Source organism: Myotis myotis, unplaced genomic scaffold (assembly GCF_014108235.1).
Source record: "Myotis myotis isolate mMyoMyo1 unplaced genomic scaffold, mMyoMyo1.p scaffold_m19_p_3, whole genome shotgun sequence".
Classification (NCBI taxonomy): Eukaryota; Metazoa; Chordata; class Mammalia; order Chiroptera; family Vespertilionidae; genus Myotis; species Myotis myotis.
In genome coordinates this window covers 163,355,752-163,377,286 of record NW_023416335.1, presented here as the reverse complement: position 1 = coordinate 163,377,286, position 21,535 = coordinate 163,355,752, and the positions used below count along the sequence as shown (strand labels likewise).

General features: G+C 42.5%; 1 protein-coding gene across 8 annotated transcripts in view; it reads left to right on the top strand.

The window, feature by feature from the left end:
- DIP2B (disco interacting protein 2 homolog B) overlaps positions 1-21,535 on the top strand; it is a 231,165-nt gene that overhangs the window by 114,510 nt on the left and 95,120 nt on the right. For all 8 annotated transcript variants that reach the window (XR_004965843.1, XM_036297858.1, XM_036297860.1 and 5 more), the window contains one exon: positions 18,244-18,372. Coding sequence is in view for 6 of the 8 variants with exons in the window: in XM_036297858.1 (XP_036153751.1) it covers positions 18,244-18,372 (129 nt within the window). In the remaining 2 variants the exon portion in view is untranslated. The remainder of the gene's footprint in view (positions 1-18,243; positions 18,373-21,535) is intronic.

The window sequence follows — 21,535 nt, the reverse complement described above, 5'->3', positions numbered from 1 at the left end:
ATGCTTTTATGTTGACTACCATCACTGCCCATCTTTCATTTTAGTGCCACATTGTTTATATGCTTCCTCAGTTATCAGTTATTATTGTTGTTTTATGTTGTTAACGGTAGTTAATATTGTTTCTTTATTCATTGTTCATTTGTATATCACTTCTTCCTCTCAGTTCAATTTCCTTTTTCCTAAATGACTCTTTCTTAGTGGTAAATTCTCTCAATTCATGCTTATTATTTTCTTTGCCCACTTTTCTTCTTGAACCTATTCATGTCTTTCCCCAAAGGGTTGGTTGTGGGCTGGTGGATAATCTATATTCCATAGGTTTCCTAGTAAAAAAATAGATTACTCCTTGGCTTATTTATCCCGTATATCTTTGTAGACTTTGAAGAAAGTATTTAGCTTGATTTTTTTTTTAATGGCATTGGAATGAAAAATTTAAACTTACTGAATTATATTAATATCTGAGATAGAATTAAATGAAACTCATTTTACTGCTATTGGTAGGAGTTTTCTACTCCTTACTTATAGAGGGATTCAGACCCTCAAAAACTCTTTCCATTACCTTGCTAGATTTCATCCACTCCAGTTGCAAGATGCTTCATTGTGAGCGTGGCTACTTGAGTGTATTGTATAAAAGTAACATTCTCCACTAATCTCTTTTGAAACAAAAAATTAATACTGCCTGCTGCTCTGTATTATTAGAACAATTATGTACATGCTTATCTAAAAATTTAGTGAATAATTTTCTTTATGAAATTGATTTGGAGTTGAGTTATCTTGGGTTGCATATTTACATATATTTTAGATTTCTCAAATGTTACATAAATCTTTAAGACTTCAGAAAATAATTAAGAATGTAACAGGGAGAATGGGAAAATATGGAAGAGAACACAAGATTTGAAGAAAATACTTAGAAATTAGTGGAAGTCAAGTGAGGACAATTTTGGTTAATAATGAGCATAATGTAATTAATTCACTAGTGTCACAGGGATTAGATTCTAAAGTCACTGTATGACAAAAATATGATGTCAAAATTATCCTTGAAAATCACTTAAATCTCCCAACTTTGGAACTGATTGTTGTTTCTTTAAACAAAACCCAAACTTTATCTGTAAGGGATATGAAAAATTCATATCTTGATAAAGGTTAAAATCATTATCAGGGCCTCAAGATGCTGTCACTGTGAGAGCCCTGGGAGAAATGAAAGTATGGTAGGTTCACATCTCTTCATTCTGAGCCATGTGTTCTTTGAAAAGAAGAGCCCATAGAACATCTTTCAGTAGTTGGAAGCTCTAGGGCCTCGATATAAAGCTTCCCCCATGTCCGAATTAGCATACTCGTAGGGAAAGAAGCCAGAAATTAACTCTCTTTTGGCATGCCTTAAAGAATTGCATTTTCAAACCACAAATACTTAAATCCTCTGTAAATTAGTCACTCTTGGACTTTCAAGAAAATGGAAAGTTTTGTGATAGGGAGCAACTCTCTTGGGCTGATTCTGTGGTCTAATCTTTAAGATACTACTTTGAATACAAGTAACTAACTAGCTTTAATAGAATCTTAAGATCTTTAAAGTCAGGAATATTTTTAAAGATTATTTTTATTATCATTATTTTTATTCTTCATGTTCCCAGTTTCTAGAATTGATACCTGGCATATAGTAAATGTTCTATAAATGTTTGTGGAACTGAACAGGAAGAACATTTAGAATTTCCAGTATCTCCTTTAATAAACATCTCTTTTAGAAGATGAAAGTGTCAGGTAATGAAAGAAGCAGATTACAGATTGGCAGCTTGTTTCCATACTCAATTAACCTTTCAATTTAGATCTACTAAACTTCAAGACTGTGCACAGTATGTTGATTCTCATCTGAGATTTAACATTTCTCTTTATTTAATTTTTATTTTTAAATCAAATTAATGCATTTATTTTAAATAATCAAATGGTAATAGGAGGTTTGTAACAACAAAAATAAGCAGTGTCCTCTTTTTCCCCAGAGATTCCTTCTTTCAGGTCTTCTGTTTCTTCTGGCATTTACTCTGTGTTTCTAAGTAACATTTTACCATCTCTCTTGACTTTTTTCAATTTGAGGCAGGATTTATTAATTTCTTATTTTAAAAAAATTAGAATTTTTCAATCTTACATATTCCTTCCTCAGCCACACAGACACCACACACTCCCTTTTTCCTTTTCCCCTGTCCTTCACATCTTATTGTACTCGTTCTGGGCTGTATGTTCAATATATTGCTTTTTTGTTGCTAAATCAACATTCAGTGTTTATTATTATGATTATTATAATACTAGAGGCCCGGTACACAAAAATTTGTGCACTCGGGGGGGGGGAAAGGGGCAGTCCCTCAGCCCGGCCTGTGCCCTCTCGCAGTCTGGGACCCCTCGGGAGATAACGCCCTGCTGGCTTAGGCCTGCTCCCGGGTGGCAGAGGGCAGGCCTAATCCCTAGGTGCAGCCCCTGGTCGGGCTCAGAGCAGGGCCGATTGGGGAGTTGGGGCGCCACCCCCTGTCATGCACAGAGCAGGGCGGATTGGGAGGTTGCGATGCCACCCTCAGTCACGCTCAGGGTAGGGCCGATTGGGGGGTTGGGGCACCGCCCCCTGTCACACTCAAGGCAGGGTCCATGGGGAGGTTGCGGCGCCACCCCCTGTCACGCACAGAGCAGGGCTGATCAGGGGGTTGGGGCGTTGCCCCCGTCACGCACAGAGCAGGGCCCATCAGGGTGGTTGGGGCTCCTTACCCTGTCACGCACAGAGCAGGGTCGATCAGGGGGTTGGGGCTCCGTACCCTGTCACGCACAGAGCAGGGCCCATCAGGGGGTTGGGGAGCTCCCCCCTGTCACGCACAGAGCAGGGCCCATCAGGGGGTTGAGGAGCTCCCCCCTGTCACTCACAGAGTAGGGCCCATAGGGGAGTTGGGGCACCGCCCCCGTCACACACAGAACAGGGCGGATCAGGGGGTTGGGGCGCCTTCCCCTGTCACACACAGAGCCGCAGGGCGATCAGGGGGTTTGGGCACTGCCCCCTGTCACGCTGATCCTGGTGCTGGGAGGCCTCGCGGCTCCGCTGATCCTGGTACTGGGAGGCATGTTACCCTTTTACTATATAGGATAGAGGCCTCGTGCATGGGTGGGGCTGGCTGGTTTGCCCTGAAGGGTGTCCAGGATCAGGGTGGGGGGTCCCCACTGGAGTGACTAGCCAGCCTGGATGAGGGGATGATGGCTGTTTGCAGCTGGTCACACACCCTTCAGGGTGGGGGTCCCCACTGGGGTGCCTGGCCAGTCTGGGTGAGGGGCTGAGGGCTCTTTTCAGGCTGGCGGGTGACGGAAGCTCCCAACCGCTCCTTTTTTTCTTTTTTATTCTTGGCCAGCTTTAGCTCTGAGGCTCCAGCTCTGAGGCCTCCACTGCTGAAAGCAGGTATTTGGTTTGTTTCGGTTCTATAGTCGAAACAATGTATAACTCCAGCTCTGAGATCCCAGCTCGCTGAAAGCAGGTTTCTGGGGTTTTGTTTAGCTTTTATATTTGTTACAGTGTTTCTTAAACTGCAGGCTCAGAGGCCGGCAGCGCAGGCGGGGAACGTTGGAGTCCTACGTCACTGAAGCAAGCAAGCCTCATGTTCACTTCCAGCTGCCTGGCTGCCGACCGCCATCTTGGCTGGCAGCTAATTTGCATATCACCCTGATTAGCAATGGGAAGGGTAGTGGTCGTATGCCAATTACCATGTTTCTCTTTTATTAGATAGGATATTATGATTATGTAAAGATTGTTCACAGCTAAGTCACTTGGTTTACTAGGATTACATTTCCTTTCTTGCACAATTAATCTATCAGTTTCATTATTATTTTTGTAGAGACAATGCTTGGTGCTGTCTCTCCCTGTATTTATCTGAACTGATTGTTTTCTTGTCTTGCTGCAGGCCTTCATTATCATTCTAGTGGCATTTTGGGAAGGAGTGAGGACAGATAGAAGTGCTCATTTTTAATCAGAACTCTTTATCCTAACTCTAGTACCCTGGTGCACAAATTCATGCACATTGAAAGGAAATTAATTAAAAGAAATATTTTAATATCGCTCTTCGCCCTTTCTCTATAATAGAAGTGTCAACCAAATTCACGATCGACAATGACAAATTGAAACACACACATGCGATTGGTGCCAGTGAGAGATTTATATGTATGGTGTATGTGTGAGTCAACTTAGCCTTTTATAGATGTAGCATAAACTTGCTTAATTAGACCTGCTTTCTGATTTAGCTAAACTTTTTCCAGCCCAGTGAAGCACCACAACTTCTCTTTCAGGTAACTGTCAGCAACACAGCAGTAAATATCAACACAAAGCAGATTATTGCTGTGGATCACACAGGGAGAATAAAGGGTAAAATATTTAACTGCAGCAGTGTTTTGTTTTTTTAAATATATTTTTATTGATTTCAGAGAGGAAGGGAGAAGGAGAGAGAGATAGAAACATCAATGATGAGAATCATTGATCAGCTGCCTCCTGCACACCCCCTACAGGGGATCGAGCCTGCATCCCAGGCATGTGCCCTTGGCCAGAAGTGAACCCGGGACCCTTCAGTCCACAGGCCAAGGTTCTATCCACTGAGCCAAACCGGCTAGGGCTGCAGCAGTGTTTTCACTATATTCTACGCAGTGAGAAAACCTGAAGTCATTTTCAAGGTCCACCATTTCTTACTTCTTTTTAGTTGGGTCAAGTTTCTAAGCTTTCTAAATCTGCATTTTCCGACTAATGAAAAGAAAATAGAATTCTACTGAGTGTCCTATCTACTTACTCCAGGACTTCTTTGAGGATCAAATGAGATGAGGCAGGGGAAAACACTTCATAGACATTTGGTTAAAGTGTAAAATGTTTGCACCTGGCTATAAAGCAAGCTGTGTTCCTGGGCTGAAGAAACTGCAAGGAGACTAGTCACTAGGAAGACTAGTGACTACCTGACATCATTACCCAGACGGACACTTGGCATATTAGCCTTTTATATAGATAGATGGCCTGTAGCTAAGGAGCAGAAGCCAGGCATTGCTACATGACGTTATTACTCGGCACCCACAGCCACCATTTCCTGGCTGGGCTGGGCTATGGGCTGCATTTTGTGCCATGGGGTGTCGGCTGCAATTTGGTGGGCTGTCACTCGGGGTGGTGGCAGGGTCTGTGTCCCACTTGGGGGAAACCGAGTGTTCTTTGGGGGCTTCTTTCTGTAAATGGCCAATTCATGTCATGGCAGCTCCTGTGTTGGACATCTGCCCCCTGGTGGTCAGTGTGTGTCATAGTGATCAATCAGACAGTTGGACACTTAGCATATTAGCCTTTTATGTATATAGATTTCTATTTAAAGAATCGGTGCAAAGATAATTTCTATCAGTCTAAAAGATCACTGTAGTGTACATACATAAATATGCTCCCTGAAGTTTTCTTTATGGAAGGGGTTTCAGAAACTGATTTTGGACAACAGGCATTGTAATTGTTAAAAATTCAGATCTGCCCTGGCCAGTGTGGCTCAGTTGGTTGGGCATCCTCCCATGCACCCAAAGGTTGCTGGTTTGATTCCCACTCAAGGCACATACCCAGGTTACAGGTTCAGTTCCCAGTAGGGGGCATGCAGGAGGTTGCTCTCTCATTGATGTTTCTTTCTCTCTTTCTCTCTAAAAATCAATAAAGATATTTTTAAATTTTCAGATTTTATGCAATTTTCTTATGAATTGTATCACAGCAGATTAAAATTTATACATTTTCATTCTTTTGTTTGGTTCAAATAGAGAACAAAATTCAAATCCTTTAATATTTTTAAGCATAGTTCTACTCATTTACATGATTAGTATGAATGAAATCATTGTAATTTCTCACAACTGAGTAATTAAGAATAATTAGCATAGATCAGCCACATGAACATTTTTTCAAATATGAAGATAAAATTGAATATACGTTTTTCCAATTTTATAATGGAGAAATAGAAATTAAAGTCCTACATTGGTTAATTTACATTTATTTTCTTACAAGTTGTACTTGTTATAAGGAATATCTATAGTTATATCTATACATTAACTATCTTGACATATATTCATATTTCAAATATAAATGTAAACATAATAAAAATTAATTATAAAGAAAAAAAATCTCAAAGATCTTAGTAGCTCATTTGGCTGTTCACCAGAAGCTGATCATATTGTCTCCACAACAGCTGATGAAGGTGTTAAAACTGGGAGGCCTCCCTCCTCTGGATGGGTCTGAGCAGAGCTCTGCCTCAGCTCTGTTTTGCAACTCCCCTGCTGTTTAAATTGCTCTTGAGGTTCAGCAGTGGCATCTCCTGAAGGACTCCACACCTTTTGCTTTAGGACAGTACTGCAGCTTCTGGTTTTGATGACATTGTTCTAAACATTCCATTCTGTTGTTGTGTATTTGAGATTGTGACCTTTGTGTGTTTGATTTTCTTCCTTTGACTTTGTTCTGCTGTCTTTCACTTCATTTAGTTGTATGTGTCTCCTGCTTCAAAATAGGATCACACCTGTTACTGGCTCCTTGGCCCAGGTTTCCACATTATTTTAACCCCAGACCTTTACCTATTGCCCTTTTAGGGATAAGACATACCACATTCAGAATGTGGTTATGTATTAACATTCTCTAGCTTGTCCTGGTAAGAAGTTTTGGTGACCCAAAGGTTTTTCCCACACTGGGATTACTATTGTGATTGCTGCTTATTTTGCTGGAGGGGACTTGCTCACCAGTATTCTCGTATATATGCACGTATGCTGCTTTTGTTAGTTGTTCCACACCCCTTTCATCATATTCTTCTATGTTCAGTCCTACCTTTGAGATTGTGCAAGTGGTATATGACCAACTTAAAATGAAACAAAAGAAAACCCCATGTTTTATCCTCTCTCTCTAAAGTCTCTGGTAACTCATCTCAAGGATAGAGGCCTCTTGATGACTTCATCTAATTGTATGAAATCTTTGAGAGGCACATTTTTTGCATAAAGCTTGTATGGCAGAGATACCCAACTAAGCAGCCTTTCAGCTTTACATTCACCATACCCTTTAAATCGTTATCTCTTCATTTTTGTCTTTGTTTTTTTCTAGTTACCCACTATCATTGGTGGAAATGAGGAGACAGACAAGATCTTAATTACTTTTTTTAACCAAAATACTGGGTGCAGGCAATGCATAAGACCTAGCCAGAGCCAATTACTGCCAGAGATACAAGATGAGTTAAGACCAGCCTCTGACCTCAAGTTATTTATACTATAGTAGGAGAGATAGCACAAGGTATACAAATCGAGACTATAAAAGATAAAGTCAAATAAGTACTTAAGACAGTTCTAAACAAAGTACAGTGGAAATTCAAAGGAACATGAACCTAAAACCAGCTACTGAAATCTGGAACAGCATTTTGGAATGCTATAGAACATTTCCAACTACATAAATATTTAGTAGGCCTCTTTGTGTGTGGAGGAGTGGAGGGTGGGATGTATTGTCTTTTATCTCATTTTGATTTAAAAGTTCCTTCCCAAGTGAGGATCATAATGGAAAGAATATGGAATTCTTTATTCCAGCTCTGCTCTTCATTTGCTAGGTTTCGATAGTGTCATAGTCACTGTGAAGTGGAACATACATTGTAATCAGATCTGTCCCCATATGCCTTCAGAAGGAAGTCTGCAATCTTCCTCTTGGGGCTTCTCTTTCCTCCTGAGTTGTCCAAGAACGGCTTGGGATATAGGTAGTACAAAAGGAATGGTGGGCAGTTGCCACACCCAGAAGGGAAGAGCCTCATAGTCTGCTGCTGCGTGCCGGTGCCTCATGGGGTGCAGTGAAAACTGCTCCTGACTTGTGAATAGTAATGCTGACCTGCTGCTAAGCCTGCTTCCTGCGTTAGCCATTCTGGTGGAGGAGCCCTCTGTGCTCGGCTGGGCCAAGGTACCATCTTGTATTCTCAGGGCAGAGCTCTTGGTATGGTGCTCCTTTAGCCCCAGGCACAGCTTTTTCCTGTTACTAAATGGCACAGGAAGCTGTGGATCAGGATCTGTTCAGATGCTGGCCATTTCACAGACCCAGAACTCCCAGCATCCCTCTCCCCCAGAATCCACCCCTAGGAATCAGGCTGATGGCCCTTTTTCCAGATTCAAAATGCAAACACAGTCATTCTCTCCTGCAGGCAATGAGTGAGGTTAATCTCCCTTCCTTCTGAGGAATGCTCTCAGTGACTCAGAGGTGCTTTAGCTCCCAGGGGAGATTCCCTGAGTGATTCAAGGTATCCTCATCCACCCTTTTTGGGATGGAGTGGACTGGAGACTCTCGTTCTAATGATTCAGGGTGATTATTAACACATTCTCACTAGAGAAAAACAGATTAATCTGTGGTGGGTGTCCTGCTTCCTTACTGGTATCTATTAGATGGTGTTATTGTGAAGATAAAAGGAGATGGTGTCATGAAAGTTAAAAGAGCCATAGAAATGTATTATCTTTGTTAGTCTGTCATTTCCTGTTTAAGTCCCTTCAAAGGCCGCGCCTTTGGCTTAGGACCAGTGACCTGACCTCCCTTTTCTTCTCCAGCCTCATTCTGTATCATTTTACATCTTTCAGGGCAGTCTTTCTTAGACTTGTCAAGATTTTTCTTCCTCACTGGACTTTTACAAATGCTAGATACCATGCTTTTGTATGAGGTGGCTTTTACCTGTCTCTGCCTAGCTAAAGCCTACATCAGTGTCTCTTTTTAATAGATCTTCTCTGAAGCTGTAATACAAATTAAATTCCCCATTACGTGGCCCCAGAAAGCCTTGTTCTTTTTCCTTTTCTGCATATATCACATATAAAAGATGTGTGTGAATTGGTGATCAGTTATTAATATGTTTCTTCTCTGGACACTAGCACCAAGACCAGTGAGTGTGTCTGCTCTGTTCACTCCTAAAAAGTTGAATGTTTTTTTCCCTTGATTCTCAAAGCACATCCTGCTTGACTGTATTACTCTCACAGGTGAGAATATCTGTGAAAAATCATCAGCAGAGGTGAAAGATGAAAAGCTGAGGCTTGCTTTCTTCCATCTTCCTGAATGGAAAGTTTTGCATAGTTTTATACTACTAAATAGCAGCTTCTTTTTTTAGGTTATCATTGTTACTGTATTCAAACAATAGAATCACAGAAGAGTCTGATGTCTCTTTCCACATAAATTATGTACATGTTGATCATGGAGAAAGAAGGCTTTGTGTTGTAAAAGAAGTTAAAATTTGCGGGTTTTCTTAAACTTACTGTTAAACCTCGTAACGGCATCACTATTTAAACAAAATGGTGACCCCTAGTGGATATTCTGCATAACGGACTGAAAGATCAGGAACCCCCAAACTAAAGCTGTCACTGTATGAAAATTAGTAAGTAATCTTTTTCTTTGGATCTCAAGTATGTTTCACACTAGAATTTAACAGTTTTGAAGAATGCTTGATTTAAGTTTGCAGCTGTCATTCTAGCATTTAACTGTACTTGGCGCCTTTTAAAATTACTTTGACTTTTATATGTAACTTTAAACAAAACAATAAAACACTAAAAAAAATGTGAGTGCTCACCATAACCTAATTCCTACTTAGGAACTTTTTGTCCTATCTGATCGTTACAATTGTATATGAATACAGGGGTTGGCAAAAGTAGGTTTACAGTTATGAGTACACAAAAGTTTATTCTTGTTTAATTATTTATTAATTATGTTATTTTCCAGACAAATAAACCTACTTTTGCCCCCCCACCCACCTGGAGTTTTAACATACACAGTTGTAATCATATTATGTACATATTTTGTATTCTTTTATGGCTTGACTAGAGGCTGGGTGTATGAAATTTATGCACAGGTGCAGTCCCCAGGCCTGGCTGGCCATCAAAGCGCGAGCATCTGTCGTGGAAGGGCAGGTCCCAGCTGACCTCTGGGCCCTGGACAGCACCCGGGCCCCCAGACCCATCATGCCCCACTCTGCTTGAGTCACAGCACCCGAGTCCCCACAGGGAGATGCAGTGGTGCTGTACAGAAGCCAGGCGGGCACCACGCTCTCTCCCCACCGACCTCACAGACTGGTTCCTGCGCGAACCACTGGGAGCCCAACCAGCCGCTGCGGTCCCGGCAGCTGCGGCCCAGCTCACCTGAAAGAGGCCGCACGGGTGCAGGGTGGGCTTCTCATGGGCTTCCCTGGCACACGAGCCCTGGCGTCCCAGGGGGAGGGTGGCAGGGGGAGTGAGAGCAAGCTTGGGGGGACACCCCACATTCTCACCGCACCTCCGTCCCCATCACCCCTGCCCCCAGGTAGCCTGCGAGAGGTCCGCAGCATGTCAAAGATGCCCGCCATGTTCCGCGCTGCTCCCTGGTGGTCAGTGCACGTCATAGCGAGCGGTCGAACTCCTGGACTCCCAGTCAAACAACCACCCGAGGGGACAATTCATATTAGGGTTTTCTTATATAGGATGTTTCATTTAGACCTTTTCATGACTCTTCATAGTCAACATATTTTTAATGGTATATACTGTCTCGTTATGTTGATATATTGTTAACTCTATCTTTGCTTTTGTCATCTTACTGTGGTAGTGAAACTGTACATACCTTATTCTAACTAGAGAAATCCCTATTTCTGGGGCCCAGGTAATTCCTGAGGTCTGGTTGGAGTGTGAAACCCTGGACAGGGAATGATTCATCTTTAAGCAGCATCTTGCCTGCCCAGCTGACGCTGGACATGCTGTTAAATAACACCCTGCTGTGCTCCTGTGTTTCCAGACCCCTCACTCCTCTCTTTGGTGAGACCCCAGCTGCATTGTTCTCTGCCCCCTTCCATAACAAACTGTTGTCCTGGCAAGTAAGCTAAGGTGGGAATAAGCCTTCCAAAATTATTTTAATCCAGCCACAACGTAATTTCCCCCCTCCGACTCCGAATATGCATTGATTTGCCAATGCTTTTGGGGAAAGAAAAAGGAGACAATTGATTTTAGATGATAGGAAAAGGATATCCTGCTCATAGTGTCATAATTTATTTAGGAAGCTGAAGACCGAATATTACTTTAATTTATGGTAAATGTGGTGTGACCTTCAAATTAAGAAAAACCAATATCATTTTTTATTTTCTTCTTTATTCTTAACTATTATTATTTTTTTTTTAATTTTTTTTTTAAAATATATTTTATTGATTTTTTACAGAGAGGAAGGGAGAGAGATAGAGAGTTAGAAACATCGATGAGAGAGAAACATCGATCAGCCGCCTCCTGCGCATCTCCTACTGGGGATGTGCCTGCAACCCTGGTACATGCCCTTGACCGGAATCGAACCCGGGACCTTTCAGTCCGCAGGCCGACGCTCTATCCACTGAGCCAAACCGGTTTCGGCCTTAACTATTATTTTGATGTTCTAAAGAGAGCGTGTGTTATTTTTATAATCCAAATAGAGAACTTTTCTAAGTTGTAGAAATTCAATAAAGCCTATGGAAAAATATATACCATCCAAAATCATTGCTATTAACATTTTCCTATATTTGCTTCCAGTTTTTTCATTGCATAATAAAATATATTTATAACTCATATTCTAAAAAGTAAACTCAAATACATGGGAATAAAAGTTTATAGAATTCATATATTAATTGGAGAGTAATTATTAACATTCAAAAAAGATTAACAGAGTTTTATTATTAAGCGTCTCTGTTATACTTAAAGTAACTCAATTACTAGGAATTCATTTTACCCTTTTCTCCTTTCACTTCTCTTTTAGATAGGCTCTTTTGAAGTAGATGTATCACACATTTTAATCAAGATTATTGTGTCAGGAATCCATGTTTTTTTGAAAATATGATTTGGGCACCTGAGGAATGGTCACTGAACAAATTTGTCAGCCACTTATTGAAACTGCAAATCAACTTTTTTGTTTTATTTCTGGCAAGCTACAGGAAATGTTTGTCATGATTTTAGACCAAAAAGAAACCTGGTCTGCTTGGATGACGAAATCCCTGAGGGAGCCGAGATGAGCATTGCAGAGCATCGTTCTGATGTTGCTTGGTGAAGAGCTTGTTGTGTTGTGAGGCTTTTTTTTTTTTTTTTTTTTTTGGTGCCAGTTCAGTAGATCTCTTAGCTAAGTATCATCTGACTGTGATTCTCAGTTCTCATTAGATGTCTGTGTTTGTGTTATATTTCCTTGTGGTTTGGTCTATGACAATCTCTAGATAATCTGAGTGGAGATGTTCATTCTCTCTAATTCTTCCTCAAACAAAAGTATTAACTCCCAGTTCCCCTGTTACCCCCCCCCCCATCATTTCTTTGTTTCAATTTTTATTCTTTAGCTGACATTATCTTCTTTATCCTAATTGATTGCATTGCAAAATACTAAGTAAAAGCCTACGTGAGAGTGCTATGGTAAAAATACATGAACCGTTTTTGTCCATCTTCTGTGAAATGCAAATCCATATTTATCCCTGTCATACTCTGGATTACTAATGCCTGATTTGGAAGTACCATATTTCTTAGCAGGGTGGTTTGATCAATCCTAGCAAATCTGCTTATTTAATTTAAAAAATTATCAGCGATAAGTACTTTAGCTATATATTCAGTATGGCCCCCAAAAAGTAATACAAAGCTAGTCTTTTAAACCTGATGCTCTGTTTAAGTCAAACCATTTTCTCTGTGCATATTTGTAAGCAAGGTATCTCATGTGTGCTAATGTGATTTCCTTCCTGTGTCATCTGACCATGTAGATAAAAATAGCCCCTCCCTATTCCTTGTCCTCTATTTAAAGTTAATTGGAATATGTTTTTTAACTTTATTATTAAATTTATTGGGATGCCATCCTATCTAATAAAAGAGAAACATGATAATTAGCGTACGACCACTACCCTTCCGATTGGCTAATCAGGGCGATATGCAAATTAACTGCCAGCCAAGATGGCGGCCAGCAGCCAGGCAGCTGGAAGCTAACATGAGGCTTGCTTGCTTCAGTGACGGAGGACTCCAACGTTCCCCGCCTGCCTTGCCGGCCTCTGAGCTTGCAGTTTGAAACATTGTAACAAATATAGAAGCTAAACAAAACCCCAGAAACTTGCTTTCAGGCAGCCAGGATCTCAGAGCTGGAGTTATACATTGTTTCGATTATAGAAACCAAACAAACCAGATACCTGTTTTCAGCAGCAGAGGCCTCAGAGCTGGAGCCAGAGCTAAAGCTGGCCCAGAATAAAAAAAAGAAAAAAGAAAAAAAGGAGCAGTTGGGAGCTTCAGTCACCCGCCAGCCTGAAAACAGCCCTCAGTCCCTCACCCAGACTGGCCAGGCACCCCAGTGGGGACCCCCAACCTGAAGGGTGTGTGACCAGCTGCAAACAGCCATCATCCCCTCATCCAGGCTGGCCAGGCACCCCAGTGGGGACCCCCACCCTGATCCAGGACACCCTTCAGGGCAAACCAGCCAGCCCCACCCATGCACCAGGCCTCTATCCTATATAGTAAAAGGGTAATATGCCTCCTAGCACCGGGATCAGCGGAGCCGAGAGTGACAGGGGGCAGCGCCCAAACCCCCTGATCGTCCTGTGGCTCTGTGTGTGACAGGGGGTGGGGCCACAACCTCCCTATCCCCGCCCTGCTCTGTTCATGACAGGGGAAGGGGCCCCAACCTCCTGATCAGCCCTGCTCTGTGCCTGATACGGGGGGAGCTCCCCAACCCCCTGATCGCACTGCGGCTCTGTGTGTGACAGGGTGCGGCGCCCCAACCCCCTGATCGGCCCTGCTCTGTGTGTGACAGGGGGCGGTGCCCCAACCCCCCAATCGGCCCTACCCTGAGCGTGACTGAGGGTGGCATCGCAACCTCCCAATCCGCCCTGCTCTGTGCATGACGGGGCGGCGCCCCCACTCCCCAGTCGGCCCTGCTCTGAGCCCAACCAGGGGCTGCACCTAGGGATTGGGCCTGCCCTCTGCCACCCGGGAGCAGGCCTAAGCCAGCAGGTCGTTATCTCCCGAGGGGTCCCAGACTGCGAGAGGGCACAGGCTGGGCTGCTGCCCCCCCCCCCCCCCCCAGTGCACAAATTTTTGTGCACCGGGCCTCTAGTTTGTTAATAAAATTATATAGGCTTCAGGTGTACAATTCTATAATACGATACCTGCATATTGCATTGTGTGTTCACTACCCCAAGTCAAGTCTCCTATTACCATTCATCCCCCCCATATCCTCTTCTAAGTTCCTCAACTCCAATTGGAATATGTTTTAAATAATTTCTCTAATGAATGGCCGAAAGTTTTTAGAGGGGCTTTTTGCAGAATCTTTCACATGAAGGCAGGTGATTAAAAAACACAAATTCTTGTCTAGCTGCTGACTGTAAATCCTGAAGCATTTAGATACTTGCAGACTAAATTATTAATTCTCATTGCTTTCCTCTAAAGCCTTGGGAGAATTTTCACAACCTTTTTTAAAAATATTTTTTTATTGATTTCAGAGAGGAAGGGAGAGGGAGAGATAGAAACATCAATGATGAGAGAGAATCATTGATTGGTTGCCTCCTGCACGCTCCCCACTGGAGATCAAGCCCACAACCCCAGCATGTGCCCTTGCCCGGAATCAAACTCAGGCCGACACTCTATCCACTGAGCCAGACCGGCTAGCATCACAACCTTTTTGTAACCTTTTCTGATGGAGACCAGTGGAGTGAGACAGACCTGGTTTTAAATCTTGGCTCTGTCATTCTCTGGCTCTATGACTTTGGATAAAATGATACATGTCTCTGCTTCTTTTTCTATAGTAAGTTGATAGTGCTGACTTTGTAGGATTGTTGTGAGGAAGAAGACAAAATGTGAAAACTTTTTATATGTGCTTCTATATGCACAGTGCCTAGCACAAAGCAAACACTTAAATGTTAGCTTTTATTGTTATAACCTGGGAGTGGCAAGCTTTTTCTGTAATGAGGCAGATAGTAAATATTTTAGGTTTTGAGGGCCATGTGGTCTCTGCCACAGCTAACCAACTCTGCCTTTACAGTGTCAAAGCATCCATAGGCAGTGTGTAAACAGATGAGCGTAGCTGTGTTCTGATAAAACTATTTATAAAAATAGACATGGGCTATAGTTTGCTGACTTCTATTCTAGAGGAATAAAACTAACAAATGAAATAAGACATGAAAGTATTAAGAATTCAGTATAACTCTCCTGTGAAGTAGATTTTCAAGAGAATTTAGACTGATTTAAAACTTCAGTTTGCAACCTCAGACAGTGCCTTTCAAAATCTCAGTGTTAAAACATGTTCTGCTTGGTTAACGTATTTTATAATAAAAATCTCAGCTACCAGGAACCATAAAAAATAAAACATTTCTAGATTCATAACAGCACTTTTGTGGAGAACTTCCTAAAATATACTCTTTTGCCTTCTTAAAAACCATGTATAAAAAAATAATCAAACTTAAAAAAAAAAAATGACCTTTGCATTATATCTTCTGATTTTGGTCAGGCCTCAGTTGGTGATTTTTGTGCTCCACATGGTGCCAGTTTGGGTCACGAAGTGCTTTCACCTGGTGTGCACAGGTTGGTCTGGAAGGTCCAAGATGGCTTCACTCACATCTGGTGCCTTGGCGGGGGCAGTTGGAAGGCTGGGCTCAGCTGAAACTGTCAGCTAGACCTTACACACGGCCTCTCAAGCGTGCTAATAATTTTTTTTTTTAATGATATGACATGCCTAGCCGGCATGGCTCAGTGGTTGAGCGTCAGCCTATGAACCAGGAGGTCATGGTTCAGTTCCCTGTCAGGGCACATGCCCGGGTTGCGGACTCTATCCCCAGGAGGTGGCGGGCAGGAGGCAGCCGATAGTGGTATGACATTATGAGTCCCAGTTCCCCTAGTACCATAGTACCCTCAGCCTTCACTAAGGTCTGTGAGGCTGTTGTACGCCCTGGACCACTGTGCAAGCAGGTTCTCAGCTGTAGTCTGGAGCAATGCAATTTCTGGATTGGTGACATCTTATTGTAGTGGACACCTAATTTGCTATGTGTAAGCTGCCTTGCTGGGCACAACTAAGTGCTATTAAAGAAACTTAAAATATGCCATATAAAAGAAGGAAAACCTGCAGTGTGTGACCAGATGGCTGAACCTGGAGGATATGGTGCTGAGTAGAAAAGCCAGTCACAGAAGGACAAATACTGTATGATTCCACTTATATGAGGAATCTACAGTAGTCATACTGATAGAAGCAGAGAGTAGAATGTTGATTGCCAGGGGCTGGGGAAGAGGGAGAAACGGTGAGTTATTACTGTAATGGTCAAAAGTTTTAGTTATATAAGATGAATGTTCTAGAGAACTGCTATGCAACATTGTGCATATAGTTAACAATAATGTATTGTGCACTTAAAAATTATTAAAAAGGTAGCTCTGACCATGTACTCAGTGGTTAGAGCATTGGCCCACACACAGAAGGGTCTTGGGTTTGATTCCTGGTCAAGGGCCCATACCTTGGTTGCAGGTTCGATCCTTGGGGGCCCTGGTTGGGGTGCCTGCAGGAGGCAACCAATTGATGTGTCATTCTCACATAGATGCCTGTCTGTCTGTCTGTCTCCCCCCCCAACACACACACATCTTCCCTCCCTTCCAGTCTCTAAAAAGCAATCGAAAAATTATCCTCAGGGTGAGGATTAACAACAAAAGAAAAACTATTAAAAGGGGAGATTTCATGTTAAATGTTCTTACTTTATTTAAAAAACTAGAGGCCTGGTGCATGAAATTCGTGCATGAGGGGTGGGTCTTTCAGCCCGGCCTTCACCCTCTCCCAATCCGGGACCCCTCAGGTAGGGTCCCTAAGTCTGGCCAGCGATCAGTGCCTATCAGGTCTTTCCTTTCCCCGGCTGCCAGCAGCAGGCCCCACTACTGCTTGCCATCTGTGCGGCGCTACCCCCCCCACCCCCCACTTGGCCACTGGTCGCTTCCTTCTGCAGGCGACAGGTGTGGGGTGCGATCGCTTGGCTGGCCTGGACCTCCTTCTGCAGGGTGATCACTGGCTGACCCTGCACACCCGCACAGCATCGCTGGCCAGTGGCCTGGGCCTCCCTCTGTGGGTGATGATCACGGGGCTCCCATATTGATCGCCCTGTAGAGGGAGGCCCGCCCACTGCCGCAGCATCACCAGCCGGGTAGCCTAGGCCTCCACCTGTGGACGCTGGCCAGGTGGTCTGGGCCTCCCTCTGCGGGGCTATCGTGGGGTAGATTATGACTTTGGAGTTATACCATTTTTTAAAAAGGCACTAAAAAGAGAACTTAAGGTGTTTTTCTTCTGCTTATTTTACCTGCTTTTTTCTCCCTTCCCCATATTCACTTGTTTTTTGTTTTTGTTAATCCTCACTTGAGGATATTTTTTCCATTGATTTTTATTTTTTTAATATATATTTATTGATTTCAGAGAGGAAGGGAGAGGGAGAGAGAGCTAGAAACATCAATGATGAGAGAGAATCATTGATTGGCTGCCTCCTGCACTCCCCCTACTGGGGATCTAGCCCACAACCCAGGCATGTGCCCTTGACTGGAATTGAACTCGGGACCCTTCAGTCTACAGGCCAACACTCTATCCACTGAGCCAAACCAGCTAGGGCTCCATTGATTTTTAGAGAGAGAAACATTGGTTGATTGCCTCCCCCATGCACCCCAACCGGGACCAGGGATCGAGCCTGCAACCAAGGTTTGTGCCCTTGACTGGAATCAAACCAGCAAACCTTCAGAGCCAAACTGCTAGAGCTCTTCCCCATATTCTTGATGAGACAGTAAATGTTGTGTTGAGAGGGCAGAATAAGGGAACAGACCAGGGACTGGAAAGGACCACTTCAGGGGTGACTCCAGTGGAAGAGGGCCTACTAAGTATGACTTGAATCTATGTTTGCATAATAAGCACCCTGCTTTTGCTTAAATGATCTGTTTATTTGGAGTAACTTACGTTTGGGGAGGTTAAGGCTCTGCAAGCTGTTCTTTGTACTATATGTAGGATTAGGGATCTTATACCTGCTCCACCAGTTCTTGCAGTCTCTGGGATGTCTTACTCATTTTGTATAGATTTTGCTATTTCTTTCCTATCACCTGTTCACAATTATGGCTCTAAGATGATTATTTTTTCACCTGGATGTCTATCATTTTTCGGTATGAGTATTATAGCTCTCTCACCCTTTACTGTAGATGGGGTAATAATACCTACCTCAGAGTGTTGTAGGAAGAATGTGAAGTGCTAAGAAAATGTCAGCTATTATTTTATCGGATAACCATCTTCCAAACTTCCTTTTTTAGAAACTGATTCAGCAGCACAGAAAGAACATAGAAACCAGACACCTGCTCCATCTGCAGCTCAAACTTCCGCTCCTTCCAAGTACCACCGATCTCGATCTGGGGGAGCCAGGGATGAACGATATCGATCAGGTGAGAAGGAACTGGAAGTTATCAGTGACATAGTTTTTACTGACTTAGTAGGAACTGTGTATCCTGAGAGCTTCTAACGTTTGTTCTCTTTCCTTGAAGTACCAACAGGTCTATATTGATTCATTTATCAGTCATTTATTGAGTGCCTATTATGTGCCAGGTATTGTAGATACTCAATATTTACTGGGGATACAGCAGCAAATAACATGTTTCTGTGCTCCAGGCAGACGGGGAGCCAGACAAGTACAAAGGCAATGCGGATAAATAACTAAGAAAGAAGAGCGCCAGAGTCACACAGGGCGGTATGGAGGGAGAGCTCAGTGGACTCTTTTGGAAGAGGCAGGTCCTTCTGCATTTGCCAAAGCTGTTAATTAACTGATGGACCTGGAACAAAAACTCACAATGCAATTTCAAATTAGTAAACTCTTAAATTTTATTTCTTCTGACCTAAAAAGTACCCACTGGAAGGGAAAAGGGGACATGCTTCTGCCATCCCATGTCCGGGACTGATGAGCAGAGAAACACATCAGAGGTCCTCATGGGGATGTGGGTGCAGCGAGCCCGTCCCATCCCCTTCTGCTTGCTGCCCATTATAGTCTCTGCAGCACATTTATTGTGCCAGGAGACGAGCTGGAATACAAATTTACTTTCCCTAGATTTTTGACTCACTTGTGCCAGCCAAAGTTACCTTAACCTTTTTTTAAATTGAAAAACAGGGTGTTCGTTGCCTCCTCTCAGAAACTGCTTCAGAGAAAATGAGGTAAAGGATGTGGATGCAGAGCTGCGTCAGCCATTTTGTGAGCTGATTTTATTAGAAATATATTTTCACACGCTGGAAGGAAGGGTGGAGACGTATTCAATTAAAAAAAACAGAGGCTGCATGCCACACCAGAATTTTCCTTTGTACCTAACCTGCCGAAAGCGGACAGGGGAGGCTTTCTCAGAGCACAAGGCATCTAACTGAGTCATGGCAGAAAGACAAGAGTTGCCCAGGTAAAAGGGAAAGAGCATGAGAAAGTACCTGAAAACAATTCTTTATGGCTGCAACTTAGAATGCAAGGCCCCAGAAGGAGGTGGGAGATGAGGCTAGAAAGATTACCAGGGACCAAACCTGAAGGAATCTTGAACAGCGTTGAAGGATTTTCAGCAGGGCAGTACATAATCAGAGTTGTATTTGTTCTAGTAGCTCGTTCCAGCTGTAGACAGTATGCTCTGCCACTACTGTGTCCCAGTGCCTGGCACAGTGCCTAACATATATGAGTTAAAAGGGTAACTTAGAGAAAGGAAGGAATGAAGGTAGTTATTAGTTAAGAATGGATTTGTGGGAGGTAATGCTAGATGTAGAAGAGTATTATATCCTAACTGGTATCTTCAGTGATTAAGTGTCGGCCTGCACACCAAAGGATTGCAGGTTCTATCCCTGGGGCCCCAGATGGGGTGCCTGCAGGAGGCAATCAATTGATGTGTCATTCTCACATAGATGTCTGTCTGTCTGTCTCCCCCTACCCCCCTTCCTTCCACTCTCCAAAAATCAATAGAAAGTACATCCTTGGGTGAGGATTAAAAAAAAAAGAGAAGTATATCAGAAGTTCCTATTTGTAGCCAAGACATAAGTTTGATTTCCCAGGAACCCAGTGTTGCCTTTTGAGGCTGGGACCAGGTTCAGTAGCCGTGTCAAGAGGGTTTTAGCCTTTGCAACTCTCACCCTGGCCTTCTCTAGGAGTGTTTTGTCTTTGTTTTATTGTTTGTTTTTACAGGATATAATAAAAGGGTTAGTAAAGAACCAGAAGATGATTCTCTACATCCAATGTCCAAGCTGAGGACATATGGTAAAGGCTTTAGTGAACTCATTCCGTAGTGTAAACATTTGACCTTCACCCAGCAAAACCCAACTGTGATCTCTAGCCCCTGTTCTTTATTTTTAATTTATTCTTTTTATTTTATTTTTTCTATCACCATTTACCTCCTCCCCCAACCCCCATTCTTTTATACCTTTTTTTTTCCACACTTACCCCAAATATCAAAAAGTGTAGTTTGCGAATCAGATGCTAGTTAGCAGACTGTTCAGTGTCTTGGTTAGGTACAGGGATATTGAAGAGGATTTAATAGGTTTTGAATAATTATCTCACTGGACTTCTTTTTTAGGGTAGATGTGAAATGTAGACCAAGAGGAGGTAAAGTAGGGAAGAAAGGGTTATTTAAAAACCCTGAAGATATTGAAAGCTGTGAGAGAACTGCAGTTGCAATGCTGTCATGAAGGGAACAGAAAAGAGGAAGTATGCAAGCATGGATTTTGGTGAAAATCACATATTTTTTCAGTATATTAGAAATTGTTCAACTAAGTAGCAAAGGAAAGCTCAGTACATTCTGAGAATTGTGGCTTCCATGAATAATAAGAAACCAACAGTAATAGCACAAGTAGAGCAAATTAAGTTACAGAATTTGATGGGACTTCAGCTTCAACTCTTTGCCACCCTTTTCATGTGAAGGGTTACATTTACAAGTCACATGCAAAAATAGCTTAAGAACATAAAATATGTGTAGTGATAATCACAAGAATACAGAGTAAAGTGATGGGTACACAAAAAGGATTTAATATTGATGTCAGTAAGTTCAACAGGAAAACACTCTCTCTCTCTCTCTCTCTCTCTCTCTCTCTCTCTCTCTCTCTCTCTCTCTTTCTTTCATTATAAGAGAAAGTTTATTTAGAAAGTCACAGAGGTTGTAGAAGAGAGCCATAGAAGAAATGGGCTCAGGAAACAGGTTATAGCAAAAGAAGGATACATACCTGAGGGACGAAAGAGGGACTGAAAAATTCTCTCTTGTTTGGTGGTGGTTTTATTATGACATTTCAACCAATCATGAAATAGACAGTGTTTCATGTTTCAGACTTGGTGTAAAGAGCTTATATTTATGCAGAGTTTAGATCATCTAATCTGATTCTTCTTTCTGTGCTTAGCCAACGTCTGTGTGACATTTCAAATATACTTATTCAGTACCTCTTTTTCCTGCAAATCAGGGCATGATGCACCTTTCTACACACGTTTCGGTTACAAGTGTAGAAAAATACACAATTAATGGAAAGTGATCTGATTGTCATTCTTTTTTTTTTTTTTTAATATTTTTTATTGATTTTTTACAGAGAGGAAGGGAGAGAGATAGA